The sequence below is a fragment of the Vipera berus genome (assembly GCF_964194415.1).
Source record: "Vipera berus genome assembly, chromosome: 2".
NCBI lineage: Eukaryota > Metazoa > Chordata > Lepidosauria > Squamata > Viperidae > Vipera > Vipera berus.
In genome coordinates, this window is record NC_138203.1 from 101163093 (window position 1) to 101182786 (window position 19694).

General features: G+C 39.6%; 1 protein-coding gene across 5 annotated transcripts in view; it reads right to left on the minus strand.

Annotated features, from left to right (window-relative positions):
* The window catches only part of TBC1D2 (TBC1 domain family member 2), a 32166-nt gene extending 12871 nt beyond the window's left edge, over positions 1–19295 (minus strand). The window contains exons 1-6 of one of the 5 annotated variants that reach the window (XM_081317549.1): positions 19115–19295; positions 17161–17601; positions 16124–16262; positions 14339–14477; positions 9460–9578; positions 8287–8459 (exon numbers count right to left, since the gene is read on the minus strand). In XM_081317549.1, coding sequence (XP_081173675.1) covers positions 8287–8459; positions 9460–9578; positions 14339–14477; positions 16124–16262; positions 17161–17568 — 978 coding nt within the window. In that variant the 5' untranslated portion in view covers positions 17569–17601; positions 19115–19295. Of the gene's footprint in view, positions 1–8286; positions 8460–9459; positions 9579–14338; positions 14478–16123; positions 16263–17160; positions 18488–18559; positions 18581–19114 lie in introns of those variants that run through there. The other 4 variants (XM_081317550.1, XM_081317551.1, XM_081317553.1 and 1 more) reach the window with 4 other exon arrangements.
* Between the last annotated feature and the right edge of the window lie 399 nt (positions 19296–19694).

A 19694-nucleotide genomic window follows, 5' to 3' on the forward strand; every position in this document is an offset into this window, starting at 1 on the left:
TGAATCATCTCAAGATAATACAGCTGATTCATAAATTCCCTGTAGCCATTGGGCTTGTGATGTTCATATGATCTATCCCAGAGAGCCACTTTGAAGTGACTTGCCATTACATTAAATAACAACTCTTAGGAAAACTAGCACAAATGTTGGGAACGTCCCATTTGTTATACAGCACAAGCAGCTCTTATTGCAATTCTCTGAAAACAACATTGTATTTTCAGTCCAGTCCACTTATTTTTTGAGAAAAGGCGGGGGAGGAGTGGGGGAAATTGAAAACGTCACGGTTATTGGAGAGTGCACAGAATTCAGGGGCAGAGCACTTGCATAGTTGCAAGACCCTCTCCCTCCTCAAATCAATTCCTGTCATCTTTCATCTCAAGTAGTAGGAATAAAGAACACATGCACACCCATTTGCCTAACCTTCTGGAGAGCCATGGCCTAGATGGCCGCAAAGTTTCTTCCAGTTTAACACAGCATTCAGAATTGTTCAGCGTGCAGCACAGAAACATCATACACAGGTCCAAATCAAACATTTCTGTATCTGGAAAGGATCTATATTTCTTTCATATAAGGATGACCCAAATTTTCATTCCACTGAAAAGTACAAATGACAATAAGCTGTTCTGAATTTCCAAGGACAGACTAGGGGGAAATTGAAAAGATTCTGACAGCAAGTATTATGCTAGAATTTAGCACCAAAAAACGGAATCTCTTGTATTTTTCTGAAAGGATGGTGAAGTTCCCCCTTCCCCAAAACTGTATGACGTGAGGTCTTCTTTGTTCCCTACAAATACATGTTCTTGAAAGCAAGGGAATATTTCCTTAGAGGTAGAGAAACCATGTGGACAAACATCTGCCATCTAGACCCATCTCCGTGATTAGAGGACTGGAGGCTAAAACATTCGAAGAACGGTTGCAAGAACTGGGCCTAGTTAGTTTAGTGAAGGACCAGGGATGATATGATAGTACTGTTCCAATATTTGAGGGACTGTCATAGAGAAGTGGGGGACAACCTATTTTCCAAAGTACCCAAAAGCCAGACAAGGAACAATGGGTGGAAACGGATCAAGGAGAGAATCAACCTAGAAATAAGGAGGGATTTTTTGACAGTGAGAACAATCAACCAATGGAACAGTTTGCTTTCAGAAGTTGTGGGTGCTCCATCACTGAGGCTTTTAAGAAGAGACTGGACAGCCACTTATCAGAAATGGTATAGGGTCTCCTGCTTGAGCAGGGAGTTGGACTAGATGACCTACAAGGTCCCTTTCAACTCTGCATTCTATTCTGTAGCAACTCACAGATTGTCCAAGGACATTCCAGTGATCTCATTGATCCCATCCCATTTGATTTATCCGTTCTCAACCCGTTAGCCATTGCAAGCCATTGTCATCTTTTTCCTGCCAATTATTTATTCACATCAATGCCTAGGGCAGTGTTTCTCAATCTTGGCAGCTTGAAGATGTGTGGACTTTGATTCCTACAATTTCCGAGTATGGCCTAGAGCAGGGGTAGGCAACCTTGGCTCTTTTATGACTCGTGAACTTCAACTCCCAGAATTCCTGAGCCAGCTGGCTCAGGAATTCTGGGAGTTGAAGTCCACGAGTCATAAAAGAGCCAAGGTTGCCTACCCCTGGCCTAGAGTATATGAATTCCTACTTGCTGATAATTTCTTCACATTGGGCTTTATTTATATCATGAATGGAGACAAATACACATGTCCCAGGATAATTTTGCAGGACCCAATCTGGGTCCTTTTGGTTTTGTGCTAGAAGTTCATCCTCAGGGAACTTTTCTTTAGTAGAATGTGTGCTTTGGGCTATTCTATGTCTAGTATTTATGTGGTTCCGGGTTGAGTGTGGTTTTTTTAGTTGTTGATTGGGGTGCTTGGGGATTGATTTATATCAGAATTGGGATACTGGATCGTCTTTCATCCATGTTACTCCTACTAGCCATCTCCAAATATGTAACTAAATGAATTTTTTCCTCTCATCCTACAGTATTAAGTATCCAGCTTTCATAGTTGTACATAATCGGGTGAAAAATGCTTTAACTATTCTGATGGATTTGGCCACTGCAATATGCTTTGTTTTCATGATCTTGAATTTCACTGCCCCCATTGTTATGAGCAATTATTGAAATAAATTGTTTACCACTTTATTGATTCAAGATAAATGGTGAAGTCTCACTGCTTGACATTACCTTTATCTCCTTAATGTTTAATACTGTATCACCCTGGGTTTGTCATTCCAATTTTACTTTCATCATGGGTTCTTTTAAATCCTTACTTTCAGTTAAGAGAGATTATTTGCAAACAGTAAGAACTTGATTTTTATGGGTGCAATGCAGTGGATTTTGAATGTAACAGGATGAAATGTAGTTAAGATTCCAGTTGGAAAATCTGTTTTTTCCCCGAAACAGTACTGATGACTGAGACCATTACTAATTACCTTCTTGAGAGTATTACATCATTTGTTTTCTATCATTTGTATAAATTTATGTATAATTAAATATGTAATCACACGGAGTGTGTAATTATGTCAAAAGTATACTGTAATCGCACAAATGACGCAAATTACCGTACTTTGGTTATTTGCACATGCTTTCACTGTCCAAGCCCCTGCTCAAGCAGGAGACGGTATCATTTCAGATAAGAGGTTGTCCAGTCTCTTCTTAAAAACCTCCAATGATGGAGCACCCACAACTTCTGGAGGAAAGTCGTTCCACTGATTAAATGTTCCAAATATATACCTTATCAGGAAATTTCTCCTTATTTCTAGTTTAGTTCTCTCCTTGATTAGTTTCCATCCAGTGCTTCTTGTTCTGTCTTCAGGTGCTTTCAAGAATAGGCTGACCCCCTCCCTATGCAGTAAAAGTGCTACACTCAATTTGCCAGCAAATTTGGAAAACTCAACAGTGGCCACAGGATTGGAAAAGATCAGTTTACATTCCAATTCCAAAGAAAGGCAGTGCCAAAGAATGTTCAAACTATCGCACCATTGCACTCATTTCTCATGCTAGTAAAGTTATGCTTAAAATTCTACAAGCTAGACTCCAGCAGTATGTGGATCGAGAACTACCAGAAGTACAGGCAGGATTTCGAAGAGGCAGAGGAACTAGAGATCAAATTGCTAACATACGCTGGATCATGGAGAAAGCTAGAGAGTTCCAGAAAAACATCTACTTCTGCTTCATTGACTATGCTAAAGCCTTTGATTGTGTGGATCATAACAAACTGTGGCAAGTCCTTAAAGAGATGGGCATACCAGACCATCTTATTTGTCTCTTGAGAAACCTATATACAGGCCAAGAAGCAACAGTGAGAACTGGACACGGAACCACTGATTGGTTCAAAATTGGGAAAGGAGTCCGGCAAGGCTGTATACTGTCGCCTTGCCTATTTAACTTATATGCAGAGCACATCATGAGAAAGGCAGGGCTAGATGAATCAAAAGTTGGAATTAAGATTGCCGGAAGAAACATCAACAACCTAAGATATGCAGATGATACCACTCTAATGGCAGAAAGTGAAGAGGAACTAAAGAGCCTCTTGTTGCGAGTAAAGAAGGAGAGTGCAAAACTTGGGTTGAAACTAAACATTAAGAAAACCAAGATCATGGCATGCGGCCCTCTCAATTCCTGGCAAATAGATGGGGAAGAAATGGAGGTAGTGACAGATTTTATTTTCCTGGGCTCCAAGATCACTGCAGATGGGGACTGTAGCCAAGAAATAAAAAGACGCTTGCTCCTGGGGAGGAAAGCCATGGCAAATCTAGACAGCACACTAAAAAGCAGAGACATCACCCTGTCAACAAAAGTGCGTATAGTCAAGGCTATGGTCTTCCCAGTTGCAATGTATGGCAGTGAAAGCTGGACCATAAGAAAGGCTGAGCGCCAAAGAATTGAGGCCTTTGAACTATGGTGCTGGAGAAGACACCTGCGAGTCCCTTGGACTGCAAGGCGATCAAACCGGTCAGTCCTAGAGGAGATCAACCCTGACTACTCTTTAGAAGGCCAGATCCTGAAGCTAAAACTCAAATACTTTGGCCACCTAATGAGAAGGAAGGACTCACTGGAGAAGAGCCTAATGCTGGGAAAGATTGAGGGCAATAGAAGAAGGGGACGACAGAGAATGAGGTGGCTGGATGGAGTCACTGAAGCAGTAGGCGTGAGCTTAAATGGACTCCAGAAAATGGTAGAGGACAGGAAGGCCTGGAGGAACATTGTCTATAGGGTCGCGATGGGTCGGACACGACTTCGCAACTAACAACAACAACAACAACTCCCTATTCTTTGTGGCAGCCCCTTAAATATTGGAACACTGTTATCATCATCCCTAGTCCTTCTTTTCACTAGACTAAACATATCCAATTCCTACAACCGTTCTTCATATGTTTTAGCCTCCAGTCGTCCCCTAATCATCTTTGTTGCTGTTCTCTGCACTCTTTCTAAGTTCTGAAGTTCTTTCTACTTTTTGAAGTTCTAAGCATATGTGTTTAGGAATCAGTAGCAGTAATAGCGGTAATTTTATTTTATTGCAGAATTAGCCAATGTACAGTTTCTTCTATTTGCAGCCTCTTCCAAGATTATGTTATGAGGGAATTAGCAAATCTAATGGATAAAGCAGGACAGCTGAGCTGTGGATAGGGTTTTTGACATGTTTATAGCTATTTTATCTCTCTAACCTTTCTTTTTTGAGGTGTTAACATAAATTTAAAATTGCCTTTATTTTTGAATAATGCATTAATCATATGTTGGTAAAATGTGTATGTGTGTGTGAATGAATTCATTTTCTTAAAGCAAAATAATTATAGTATTTAGTAACAGCAGCAAAAGACTCAAATTGGAACTTATATTTTAAAAGCTCCTTCCTTTATGAAATAACGAAGAACAAGGGTGGTTTTCAGCAGTTGTACAGGAAATGTGTCTCAATACAGATTTTTGGCAAAGGAACTACAGAATACAATATCTGTATGTCCTCTTTTAACATTGGGTTGAGCATGTTGAGCATCCAGCTATTTATTACAGGAACAAATCAAATTACTCTGGTATTCCAGCAGTTTTTCTGCAGAGCTTCTAAGATCTGACATTGTTACTGGATTAAGAGCATGAGGGAGGATGACTGATTTTATATTGTACTGGATTTATATATGATTTTTATTGATTTTAAGTAGGTTGTTGTCAAACATCAGGAATCCTTGTAGAGGTTATGATATATGCACATGACAAAAATGAATAAATAGCCTTAAACCTGGAGTTATTATCTGGGAGATAAGATTCTATAATGTTATATCCAAACACAGAATATGTTTTTTCTAATAATCTGTTTAGGAAAAGGGCAATAAACTCATTTACTAATAACTAAAAACCCGTTTTGGACTTTTTGCTGAAGAAAGGAAAAAAATGAACTCATAATTTATGGATTTGATGATTAGAATGGAAAGAAATGTTGATGTAATCTTAGAGAGAGATGGTAAAGTATTAACTGCTGCTAAAAAAATGGAAGCCGTTTTTTATAACCTTTTCTTCTCTTGCTTTTTTCAATTTTCTTTCTTGTTTCTTATTTTCTTATTCACTACTTTTTATTTTCTTTATTTCTGGTCAAAAATTAGCAGTGTTTTTCTCTTGTTAAAATTTTCCTCAGTAAAAATATTTTTCCCCTATGGAATAGACATTGGATGTAATATTTTTTTTCGGGGGGGGGGGGGAGAATGGTTTTATGGAGCATGAAAAAAATTATTGTGAAATAATGTTTCTTTCACAATTTCCTTTGCCCCATTAATATAAGATTTTCATCACTCCTTTTGTACAAGTTATACACCATTCTGCCTTTTGCTGTCAGTGTTATGTTCCTAAACAGCCCTGTCAGGTTGGTTAGATTCAGAGTGACAGACGCAACATTATTTAGGAATAGCTTTCTGACTAAGTTAGGATCTTAATCTGGATCTTTCCTCTTCTGCCTAATTATATTGCAGCACCCAGCTACCCGTAAAAAGCTAACTGAGATATGTTTCTCAATACGTTTGAAGATCATAATATGGTTAATACTGGAATAGAAGAAACCAGAAAACCGCAGGGCTATAGGCCAGACTGGAAACTTGAAAAAAAACAATGCTACAAGAAGGCAGTGATTAACTAGTTCCACTATCATTAAAAAAGCTTCGTAGACACATCTGTGATCACATGAGACAGAGCATATGTTTACATACGCAAAGATATAACATAAACCCATACAAAATACAAAAAACACGACATAGGCAAAGGACACAAAACTGATCATGAAATGGGCATAGTATAAAACAAAATAAACTGATTAGACTACATTGGAGTAATCTTCCATGACTCACAGAAATTAAGGTAAAGGTAAAGGTAAAGGTTCCCCCGCACATGTGTGCTAGTCGTTTCCGACTCTAGGGGCCGGTGCTCATCTCCGTTTCAAAGCCGAAGAGCCAGCGCTTGTCCGAGGACGTCTCCGTGGTCATGTGGCCGGCATGACTAGATGCCAAAGGCGCACGGAACGCTGTTACCTTCCCACCGTAGTGGTCCCTATTTTTCTACTTGCCTTTTTACGTGCTTTCGAACTGCTAGGTTGGCAGAAGCTGGGACGAGTAACAGGCGCTCACTCTGTTACGCGGCACTCGGGATTCGACCCGCCAAACTGCCGACCTTCTGATCAACAAGCTCAGCGTCCTAACCCACTGAGCCACCGCGTCCCTTCACAGAAATTACATACCACAAAACACATCTAAATCTGGATTAGCTATCCAGGCCTGTTGCTATTCAGGGCATGTCCAGAGTATTCCTGCTGCAGTAAAACCTTTCAGCAAAGGAGCACAGCTTGGTAGTTACACTAACTTCTCAAAGGTCGAATCTGTTGAGTACAACCATTCGTTTAGTGATGGTTCCAAGTTAGAACAGGACTGGAAAAAAGTGACGTGATCCCTTTTCACACTTATGACCATTGCAACATTCCAGTTTGGTCATGTGATCAGAATTTGGATGCCTGTCAACTGATTCATATTTATGACTGTTGCAGTATCCCGGGGTCATGTGATCACCTTTTATGACCTTCTGACAAGCAAAGTCAATGGGGAAGCCGGATTCACTTAACAACCGTGTTACTAACTTAATAAGTGCAGTGATTCACTTGAACAAGAAGAAAGGTCATAAAAAGGGGCAAAATTCACTTAAATGTCTCACATGGCAACGGAAATTCAGGGCTCAATTGTGGTCGTACATTGAGGACTACCTAATTCTTCATTTGCCTCAAAGTGCTCCTACTAGTGTTCTTTTTATGGAAACAAGCCCCCTTAAATTACACCCAACATGTGGTCTAACATCTTTGAGTTTTAACTAAAAGTTGCTATTTTGCCTACGGTTTAGTCTAATTTATGCTAACTGATGCCCTTATTTTGAAATGTAAACAGGGGCTAAAGAGAAGCTGGATGACTGTGGAGTTTCTCCCACACATTAATAACTGTATAAAACAGATTGCCTGTTTTCTTCTAGGTTTCATTAAATGCCAACCATCGCTGCCTCCCTCTTTTATGTTACCTCAGCACTCGAACGTCATGAAATATATATATATAAATGACGTTTCTTCTTAATAGTATAGTAGTATACTTAAGGGACGCGGTGGCTCAGTGGGTTAGGACGCTGAGCTTGTCGATCGGAAGGTCGGCAGTTTGGCGGGTCGAATCCCGAGTGCCGCGTAACAGAGTGAGCGCCTGTTACTCGTCCCAGCTTCTGCCAACCTAGCAGTTCGAAAGCATGTAAAAATGCAAGTAGAAAAATAGGGACCACTACGGTGGGAAGGTAACAGCGTTCTGTGCGCCTTTGGTGTCTAGTCATGCCGGCCACATGACCACGGAGACGTCCTCGGACAAGCGCTGGCTCTTCGGCTTTGAAACGGAGATGAGCACCGGCCCCTAGAGTTGGAAACGACTAGCACGCATGTGCGGGGGAACCTTTACCTTTACCTTTAGTATACTTAAGTTTCTTTTATATTAAAAATCAAACAACTTGCAGCCTGAATGATTAAATATATTTATCAATAAAAGATGCCAGGTTTATTTGCTGGCTAGAGCATACCAGTTTAAGGACAATTTTCCCAGAAACATTTCCAGTTTAATTTTGCTTTCCATTTGTCAAAAAACTGCATTATCACTGGATTAGCTAGAAATTTTAGGGAACAATTTCTAGTCCAACACTGTCTTACATAGCTGCATACTTGATTTAAATCTTTTGGTTGATCAGAACTAGGTATATATATTTTAAGGGGAGGCTTACCTTCTGAGATTTTACTTCCTCCGTAAGCATCAAAACTTGGTGCTGAAGAGAAGCTGTTTTCCCCTGTTCTGCTCCTTCAACAAAATAATGAAAACTACTGTTTGTTTTTTTGTATTTTCGGAATGTTGGTGGCTTTACTCTCGTTTTTGTGTTCTTCTGCATCTCTGCCATGACTGAAATAAATATAAATGATAGCAAATAAGCTTCTTGCACTGGAAGATCTCAGAATTATATTTGGAGAAATTGGTAGATTAGCAAAGCATTAGTATCTGCTCTAAAGTCACAAGATTTATGTTATGCTCCAAAGTCACAAGATTCTGCATGTTTCTCAGGACGTACATTAATAAATCAAATAAACCTTTATTATGGTTAAAGACCAGCATTAGAAGGGTGGAGTGTAAGAAAATTAAAAGGGAAAAAAATACAAATACCGTACATTAAAAATAAAATATATAAAAACAAAAATCTAAAAAAGAGTCTAAAAGGAGAGGTTAAAAACAATAAACGGGCATAAAAATGTGGTAAACATTTCTAATACAAATGATGCAATGAATTAATTACAAAGCAGTCAATAATAATGGTCTAAATAATCATTAAAACTGGTTTGTGGCACAGGTTATCTTCTAAAATATTTTAAATACTGCTGTGCAAAACATGGCAACATTATATGTTGTAACAGCATTGGTATCTGAAAGCAGAAGGGGGTATAAAATTTATCTTGTGTGCCCCAGGTATTTTTGCAATAATGGTGAAATAAGACTAATACAAATATCTCTGTAGTATATAGCAGGGGTCTTCAAACTTGGCCCTTTTATGACTTGTGGACTTCAACTCCCAGAACTCCTCAGCCAGCTTTGCTGGCTGAGGAATTCTGGGAGTTGAAGTCCACAAGTCATAAAAGGGCCAAGTTTGAAGACCCCTGGTATATAGGCACTGGAGAAACACATGTTCTGTTGTTTCTACAAAGTTAAATAATTAATCAGCATTACATCTAACCCTGATGTAAGTCCTATTGGATTCAGTGGGATTTCTTTTTAAATAACATTGTCTAATTCTTTTTGTTGCTTTTTTGTTCAACTCCCACAGTAGGCCTTCATTAATTTACTTCCTAATAGAATCACAAAATGTAACAGGAAATGTCTATTATACATTATCATAAGGCAAAGTAAGTACCTGTATCCTCAGTTTCTCCTTTTACGTGCTCTTCATCAGCAATAATTTCAAAATTTTCCTCAAAACTATTACTGTCTTTTGGGTTCTGACGGCTGCCACACAGATTATGCACTGTGTTTCTAAAAGAAAAAAATTGCACAGAAAAGCTAATGCTTAGATCTTAATTCTAGAGCTCACTACAGTTTAGTTTAGTTTTAGTTTTATTTAATTTATATACCGCCCTTCTCCCTAGGGACTCAGGGCGGTTCACAGGGCATATAAATAACAATACAATACAATACAAAAATTAAAACAAAGATTAAATCAGTGCCCAATTAAAAACAATAATACTATCCTAAAACAAGAATTTAAAACCCAACTCCCCCATCAGGCCAGACCAGCTAATTCAAATAAATGGGTCTTCAGGCCACGACGGAAAGTTCGGAGGTCTGATGCCATCCGGAGCTCCACCGGCAGTTGGTTCCACAAAGTCGGGGCGCCCACAGAGAAGGCTCTCCCCCTGGGGGCCGCCAGTCGGCATTCCCTGACCGGGGGCACCCTGAGGAGGCCCTCTCTGTGAGAACGCACGGGGCGGAGGGGAGTTGTCGCCGGCAGCAGGTGGTCCCCGAGGTAACCCGGACCCATGCCATGTAGGGACTTGAAGATCATAACCAAGACCTTGAACCTCACCCGGAAGACAACTGGTAACCAATGCAGCTCGCGGAGCAAAGGTGTAACATGGGAGTACCGGGAAACTCCCAAGACAACTCTCGCGGCCGCATTCTGTACCAGTTGGAGCCTCCAGTGTTAAAGCATGTCCGGATTCAGTATTTTAGAATGCGTGTGGAAACTCAGGTGACAGAATGTAGCTTCAAGATAACACCCAAATTCTCTGCAGACAGAAAAGCAGCATTCAAAAAAACCTCATTTCTCTCTGTTACTCTGGGTCTCTGTGTCTAGTAGGGCTACATATATGGCCTGCAAAATCCAACCAAGCCCCAGCTGGCAACAAAGATATAGGCCACCATAGTTTTCCAGAAAATGCCAACTCTTTGCAATCAATTTGGAATTGGCATATTTTTGCAGCCATATGTGGTATTCTAACGCCTAAAGGTGTTTGCATAGCGAAACAGTAAATCATTATGAGCTAACACCTGGCATGAAGAGTTAAAATACTTAGCTATCAAAATGGTCACAAATTGAGCCAGTTTGGTCTAGTAGTGAAGCCATCAGAGTACAAACTAGGAGAATGAGTACAAACTAGGAGAATGTGAATTCTAGTCCTGTCTTAGGCATGAAAGCCAGCTGAGTGACTTTGAATCAATCACTCTCTCAAGCCGTGACATCAGTCTCAGATGACAAGCTGATCATCAATTCTTGTTGCAACCACTTGTTTGATCTGAAAAAAGCAGCCCTACAACTGCAGGAAAATGGGGGGGAAAGGAAAAAAAATAGTTACAAATGCCAGTTTGTTTAGCAGGGTAGCAATTGTGGTTTGCTTTACTGAGAACAGGGACGCGGTGGCTCAGTGGGTTAGGACGCTGAGCTTGTCGATCAGGTCAGCAGTTTGGCGGGTCGAATCCCAAGTGCTGTGTAACAGAGTGAGCGCCTGTTACTCATCCCAGCTTCTGCCAACCTAGCAGTTCGAAAGCACATAAAAATGCAAGTAGAAAAATAGGGACCACTCTGGTGGGAGGGTAACAGCGTTCCGTGTGCCTTTGGCATCTAGTCATGCCAGGCACATGACCACGGAAACGTCCTCGGACAAGCGCTGGCTCTTCGGCTTTGAAACGGAGATGAGCACCGGCCCCTAGAGTTGGAAACAACTAGCACGCATGTGCGGGGGAACCTTTACCTTTACCTTACTGAGATCAAAGTATTACAGAATTTGCTAAGTCCAAAATGTTTCTGTTTTCTCAATTTCATCTTTTAATATGAGAGCAGAGAAACAATAGTTATTGAAAATGGTGGTTAGGGTTTAGCTGGTTAGGCTGAAATTCTATAAAGAGCTGGAAAATTAAGCAAATGTATATGTTTTATAGCATTTCCTATAACTTATTCTTCATTCCTTGGCTGGTAAAAGAGAAGCAGAGTTCAGAACAGCTACTATACATCTTTTTCAGCAATATTTTTCATTTTTGAGATTGAAACCAATAGTGACCATGTACTTTCAAACATAGCACATCATTACAATCTAAAGCAGAGGTCCCCAACCTTTTCGCACCAGGGACTAGTTCCATGGAGAGAGGTTTTCCTGTGGGGGCCCTGGTTTCATGTGCTGCCTGCATATCTTGGATGGGGCTTTGCTTATTTGCGTGGACCAGTTTCAGGCATGTTGCGGCCCGTTGCCAGTCCACGGACTGAGGGGGTGGAAACCCCTGATCTAAAGTATTAGGAAATACTTTCTGCTCTCATTTATCTGTTCTTGATAAATAAAAGTGCTCATTAACTAATACATGTCCTCTGCAGGTAGCATCTCACTCTGCTGTTGAATTATGGTATAAACAAAGTCCAAATGAATCAAATATTAAGAGAATAGATATCTACATGGCTAGTTTTAGTGTAAGATGTCAGTCTGGTGTAGTAGTTAAGGCACCAGACTAGAAACTGGGAGACTGTGATATCTAGTTCAGCCTTAGGCAGAAAGCCAACTAGGTGACCTTTGGCCAAGTCCCACTTTATCAGCCCTATGAAGGAGGCAAGGGCAAACCACTTCTAAAATATTGCCACAAAAACTGCACAGACTTGTTCAGGCAGTTGGTAGGAGTAAAAAACTGACTTGGTAAAAAAAAAAAGATTTTGTGCAATCATTTTAACATATTACAGTACTTCTATTGACAATGTAATTTAGTGGCAAATGAAATGTTAATTTATATTGCTAGTCCATGTATGATAATAAGTGGTGAACCTCTTGGCAACTGACAGATATTTGATTTAGTAGTCCTTTTACTCAGCTATAGGTTAAGTTACACGAGTTTACATGTAGTCCTTGAGTTATGACTGTAATGGAGCTTGCCTATCACAATTGTAACTAGAGACAGTTGTAAAGCAGGTCAGTCATATGACCAACCTGATTTTGTGACCATTTTTGCAGTCGTAAGTGAACACTCCAGTTGTAAATCAACCACCATGATTATTAAGTGAACCGATGGTTTATTATGGGCCAGTTTGTCAAAAACTGGAAGTAACTGCTGGTTTTCAGCAAAAATGTCAGAAAACATAGTCATATGACTACAGGATGCTGCAAATGGCTGTAAATGCAGCTTGGCTGCCGAATCACCAAATGCAGACATGTGACTGCAGGATGGTGACCAACGGAACTTCGGACCTGGGTCTAAATTCAATAAACTTAACTTAAATACCTCACAGATAGATCTGTTGTAACTGTGAATGGTTACTAAGTGACAGAGTCATAAAATGAGGCCCCTCCTTCAGAAATGGCACACTATACATAAATTATTCACTACTACGAGACTGCTGAATCAGATCTTGTTTCGTTTTCCTCACAGAAAAAAACCCCTCATAAAGTGTTTTAGCCTTAATGGATCCCACTGGAGCTAGGTCAAGCACTTAACAACAATCTGGGTGAAAACTGAACAAAATTAAGGAAATCAAGATTGGACTGTACTGGCGTCAGCTTGCAGTGAATTCTATGCAAAAGCAACCATTTATTTAAGTGTTCAGTTTAAAAGAATTTCTAAGATGATTATTTTCTAAAAAAACACCAAAATAAAGCCAAGTATTTGGTTTTAAAATAAATAAAATGTTTAAAAACCTGTTGGTGAAGTGGTTAAGACATCGGGCTAGAACCTAGAAGACTCCATTCTAGTCCTGCCTTAAACATAAAAACAGTTGGGTGATCTGGGGCTAATCCCTCTCTCTCAGTCCTAGGAGACTGGCAACAGCAAACCACTTCCAAAATATTGCCAAGAAACCTGCAGGACTTGCCCAGGGAATCGCCAGACGTCAAAAACTGTGAATACCACACAATCTTTATTTAGGCCATACTAACAGAGGCACCAAAGTGTGTTCTCCCTCTCCCCACTCAGCTAGTGACTAGTGTAGTCAGTTGACAGGTGAATAATAGTGGATGGAGCTACTCAAGATTGCCCAGGAAAGAGAACTGAGTGACATCTCACAGATTATTACTCTGCTATGGAATACATGACAATAGCCTAAGTCATGTTTACTATTTATAAATGACAAGGCTGTGCTTTATCTTTTAAATTAAATGTGCCTTTCTACAAATGCATGCTGTTTATCAATATTAATTTACACTGTTATGCTTTATAATAATAAATTTCATTTTATGTATTAATACAGAAAATATCTGTTAAGAGCCAGTTTGGGGAGTGATTAAGGGAGCAGGCTACAAACCAGAAGATCCTGAATTCTAGTCTCACCTTAGGCACAAAATCTTGATTCCCCCTCTCTCAGCATTAGGCAAAAGGAGGCAATGGCAAACCTCTTCCAAGAATCTTGCCAAGGATATTGCTTGGACCTGTCCAGGCAGTCACTAGTCATCAAAACTGACTTGAAGGCACTCTCTGTGCAAAAAGAACCACTTTGCCATGTCTCGTGTACTGTACATACAACACAATACTTGTGCCTGTTCAAGCACTGGCTTGCATCCCAATAGACACGGGGGAATGCGGCTTCAATGATCTCTATTGGCTATGCTGGTGTGCATGGGGCAGGGAATTCTATTCACAACTTCCAGAAGGCACCACTTTGAAGAAGGTGAACATTTTACATATCAGACTGGCTTTTATTGATGTAAATGGGTAGCCCACAAGGACATTTATTTGTACTTGAAATGTCAACAGATTAACATGGCTACTTCAGCGCAAAATATTTGTCACAATTACTTTTCTGGAATGCAAAGAGACGAAATAGTTACTGTATTTCAATCCAAGGATGCTTGAGAGAGATGTTCTGAAGAGCAATAGAAGTCGGTGGTGCTGGTAGAGAAGCTGCCTCTATGCCAACTACATCAGTGGGAGTTTTCACCAGGGGTAAAAAATCCTGTTCTGCCTCAGCTGCAAAGAAAGAGATACAGTTTAATAACTGGCAGCCAAGGCATGCTAAATCTACAGTTCACATGGCACAGCTACATCTTGCAAGGCATCACAGTATTCTCAACTGCCTCTTGAGCAAGCACAGTCCTTTGCCTTGTAAGTACTTCTCCTTCAACTTTGTAGACTGTATCTAAAGAGGCTTTGTGGGAAGGGGAAATCTGGCCCCCAATCTTTAGTCTACTAGGGGCAGATTGGGTAAAATCCAGTATTTTAAGAAGCAGAAGTTAATGTTGGCTGGTTCTCAGGCTGTCTTAACTTCCTACTTCCAAAGGAAAGAAACAGCATGATTTGCAAATTACTTAAAAACTTCTAAAATTATGGTTTTTAGCTATCTAAAATGAACTTGTACTTTTCTGTCTGGTGTTGACAAATTGGCCTGCTGCAGTTGGGCAACCTATGCTCAGCTTTTGCTTAATGACAAAGCAGGGGCACACCCATTCCTCTATTCCTCTGTTACTTTGCCTCCAATAGCTGAAATACAGAAATTCTCTTCCATTCTGTTGATTATACTGACATTCTTACTTTCTACAAAAAGGGGCCTAACAGTTAAGAGTAATTTGAAGTTCAACAAAATATAGAAAAGAACAGAATGCTGGTAAACCAGTGATCAAAACTTCACTAATTCAAGGTTTATTACAAAACAGATGCATGACAAATATATAAATCAGAATCAAAAATCAAAATTATAAACATCTTCAAGCTAACTTCAAATCAATTTTAGGGTGCACCACATGAACCCAATGTATGGTTTTTTATATATTTTCTTCCCTCAGTTTGGAAAGCTGAGAGTAAGCATATATACCTCCTGCCACATTAACACTTATAACACCTGAGGGGAGGGCACCATGGAGTTTGTGTATTGTGGGATATGGGACTGAGAAAGACTCCAGCTGTTTATTAGCCATAAACTGGGGACAACTTGAATTGTTTTTAAAAGGCCTTTTGCTTGACAGATGGACCAAGACTGAAATAGAATGTTCAGGATGATGAAAGATGGATCAATAATCAGAAGAGGAGGAGGCAGAGAAAAATACAGGGCAATAACAATTTTTGCAGCAAATATATGCATTTAGAATTCTTGTATGATGGAGATCTGGAAATATGTGGAGTCAAACTGCAGCCAATGGCCATCTTGATCTCCAGCAGGAGAAGCATAAGTTTAATGAATCAGGAGCCACAGCTTGGCCTTCCATACATTTAGAAGGCTGCAGGACACATTTTGAAATGTTTTAATTCTTTTGTTTAATAGTGTTACTATGCTGAACTGATGACAGTATGGGAAGGAAGGAAGGAAGGAAGGAAGGAAGGAAGGAAGGAAGGAAGGAAGGAAGGTCACCAAAAAGATGGAACCATCTTTTTCAGAGTGAAATTAGGGGCAGGATGTTTTGGAAGCAAAACACTCTCACTCTATCCCCCTTCTAAAACAATCCAGAGTCATACTGATATTCAGCAGCACAATCTGGTGACCTCGTGGGGAATCAAAAGCAGGATAACATCACTCGCACTGAAGGGATAAGGAGCTGCCTACCCTGACCTACATAACTCCTAATGAGAGTGCTGTCTCCTGTTGCAATTCAAGTTCAAGCTATTGTACTTTTATTCCTTACTGTTGCTCTGCTGGGCCTTGTTTATGGAAGGAAAGGATGACATGGCTCCAACAAAACCCTTTGCTTGTTTATTACAAAATTCCCAGCGTTTCAGCTGCAGTTGTTGTAGCCAATACATCATGGCTTGTTTGTTGACAGCCTGCAATTCAATTTAAAATCAACACAAAAGAGAAAAGAAGTCAAGATATAGTCTTTGTAACTAAAGTAGTCTTTTCCAAAATTGTTGCTCTTCAGATAGGTTGGGAATGCTTTTCCTAATGTTCTTGTTTATCACTTAGCAAAATCAAATCTTTATTATGGTCATAGACCAGCATAATAAAATACAAACACTTAGTAATTTAAAAGCTAAAAAATATATAATACACAAGGTAAAAAACATTTTAAAAATGTTTGTATATATACACTATATACATAGTGTAAATCTTAAAAAAACTTATTAAAAGTTATTAATAAAAAAACAAATTCTTACTAATCTATCAGAATGCGAATACTCTTAGCTAACAAGTTAAATAATTTTGCTAGTGATTTTTTTATTTGATTCTTATTTAACCATAGCATGCTAAACAATTATGCTACTGTGATATTTAAAAATCTGCTTATCCTGGAGAGAATATATTTAATTATCCAGCAAAAAAATACATTTATTTACATGCAATGTCAAGTTTCATAACAATGCTATTGAAAATATTTAGAGATAAGCTAATAGCTTGCCCAACTTCATGTTATTGCCTGTAATAAGATAAGATACATGAGATTTTATGAAAGAAATCTTTTCAAGCCACATTTGAATACAAAATTTGTTTAAATATTTCTAGCACTGAGTAGGAATTTCATTAGCTATCGTAAGCAAGAACACAATCAGTTTCTTACTTCATGTTTTGTGTAGCAAATTTAAACTTGGACAGTTCTGAATCCTTTGTTTAACCATTTTATCAAAAATATCCTCTAAAGATTCTGAAACTTATATTAATTGGGGCTTCAGACCTGAATCAGGCCACATTAACCCACCCCCCCATCTTCCTGCTGCAATTACATACCTTAAGAATAAAGTCTTTGATGGGAGTCCTGATTTCAAAAATACCCTCATCTGCTCCCACTTTAAGATCAAAACTAGCAATGGAAATCTCTATGCTACCCAAAGGATTAATATCTTGTGCTGTCCGGTAATATAGCAAGTAGCATTTATTTTCATCATAGCAAAACCAGCGTGACTTCCAGGTCTTGATTGGTGCTTTAGAAGAACATTTATGTAAATAACCACATAGTTTTTTCCTAGAAGCTCCTTGGCTAGGTTTTATATCAGCATTTTCCCAATCCTCAGGGCACGGAGACACATCTCCCATGAAATCATAACTGCTACTCCTGGTGTCTGCTGTTTTTTCTTCTGGTGAGATGTTTGATGTCCCAGGTACAAGACCCTCTCTGTCCTCATTATCTGATTTCATGTTTCCTTGAACAGCTCTCTTGATGGTAGAATACTAATTGCAAAAAAGAAAAGAGACACAAGTTAAGAACAGTAAAGGATAATAAGACCAGTCACCTAAAATTATCTGAAATTCCAAACAGATTTTCCCCCCAATGCCAAATACAAAAAATATGTTTTCCATTTGTCTTATTTAAATAAATGGGTATTATTCATTCTGCTAAAGCCATAAATAAATAAATAAATAAATAAATAAATAAATAAATAAATAAATAAATAAATAAATAAATAAATTTTTAAAAAAATCTATTGTTGGCTGTTATCTTTATTAGGATCAAGGAAAATGGCTCAAATATTCACATTTTGAATTCCCCAGGGTTCTTCTTTGGACAGGAAGTTATAAACTACATAGAAAAGAGGAAGTGGTGTTATGTTAAATTCCTTCTCTCACCAACAAGTTTAGGCAAAACAGGAGTTGAACTTTGAACATAATATTACATAATACAATGGAGGCACATTTCAGAGAATATAAATTCTGACTACAATGATTCTGAATAACCAGTCTTCTTCCCACTACAGCTTTCTGCCTTCTCCAAAGTTATAAAACTTAATCTCTGGTCACCAAAAGACTGCTCAATCCTGTCTTAAAAGTAATCGGAAGAGCTCCTAACAGAAACAGAAGTGGAATAATCCTCTCCCCATCTCCTCTGAAAGTAATACAAGAAGAATAGCATTAGTCAGACATTAAGCTTTGCACACCTGTCTTCAGTGTGATATTCACTATAATCTCTGTCATATAATTTTGTACAATTTTGTATTACCCAAACATCCCCATCCCTCTGCAAAAAGACGAACCCAAATGGAGACCTAAAAAAAAAACAGGCGCCAGGCTAGAAACCAGGAGACTGTGAATTCCACCGTTAAAATAAATAGAAATGAATAGATGGAAGACTGAGGGCTGCGTTGAATTCCCAAGCTTTCATGGGGGGGTCCCACTATGTTAAAAAAAAAACCACATTGGAAAGTGGAGAAGTCGATCTGTCCGTTTCTTTTTCCAGTGTAATTTGTATTGCGATAAATTCTATCCATTGTACTGAACCTCTCAACTCAGCCCTACCTCACAGAATTATTTATTTATTTACTTTATTACATTTATATACCGACCTTTCCCGAGGGACTCAGGGCGGTTTACAGGGCGATTAAAAACTAAATTAAAAATTACTGTTATGGGAGGGGGGGGGGAAAGCTCCCGTGTGTGTGGGGGGGGGGAGAAATCAGGCTGCAAAGCAACTCGAACCCTGTTGTTGTTGTTGTTGTTTTCTTCCTCCCACACTACGTGTCTGCCTATATCCCTTTGGCCGCTCCGGCGCCACCTGCTACGCCCTTTGAAACGTTGCAAGCGGTTAGGACAGGTGAGCGAGCAACCGTTGTTGCTTCTCCTGTTTTACGACACATGCCCTGTTCAAGTCAAACAGTTACAACTTCTACATAACGCGCATCCCGATAGCATCTACGCTAACCGTTGCCCCCCCCCCCCAGAACGTCACTGCTCCAACCGCTCTTTTTACCTCGGCTCAGCCTGTCCCAGGACCTCCATGGTAACTTAGCTCACCGCCGCCTTCTGACACCCAGCATAGGAGGCCGACGCCAGGCGATCGCACAGCTGCTTCCGGGCGGGGCGGGGCGGGGCGGGGCGGGGCGATGCCAGGCAGTGCCGGCCCGGCCGGCTCCTAGTACCGTAAGCGGGAAAGGAGGCAGCCTCGTACGAGAAGTCCTCCCGATCGCCTCTTAAAGCAGGAGTTGTAGGTGCTCCGAGTTGAATCTGGGAGGCGTTGCCCGACGTAGCAGTTTGCAAACCTTCCTCTGGCCGGCTATCCGAAGGTGTGTGTGTGGGGGGCTTTTACTGAGCAAAATACGGGGTTGGGCTGGATGGCGTTAAAAACCTCTTTCCAACGTCGTTTAGGATTCTCTTGATTGCAGCTTTCGGTGCCGCCCTGAGTCCTTCAGGAGAAAGGCGGTATATAAATCAAATAAATAAATAAATAAATAAATAAATAAATAAATAAATAAATAAATAAATAAATAAATAAATAAATAAATAAATAAATAAATAAATAAATAAATAAATAAATAAATAAATAATAATAA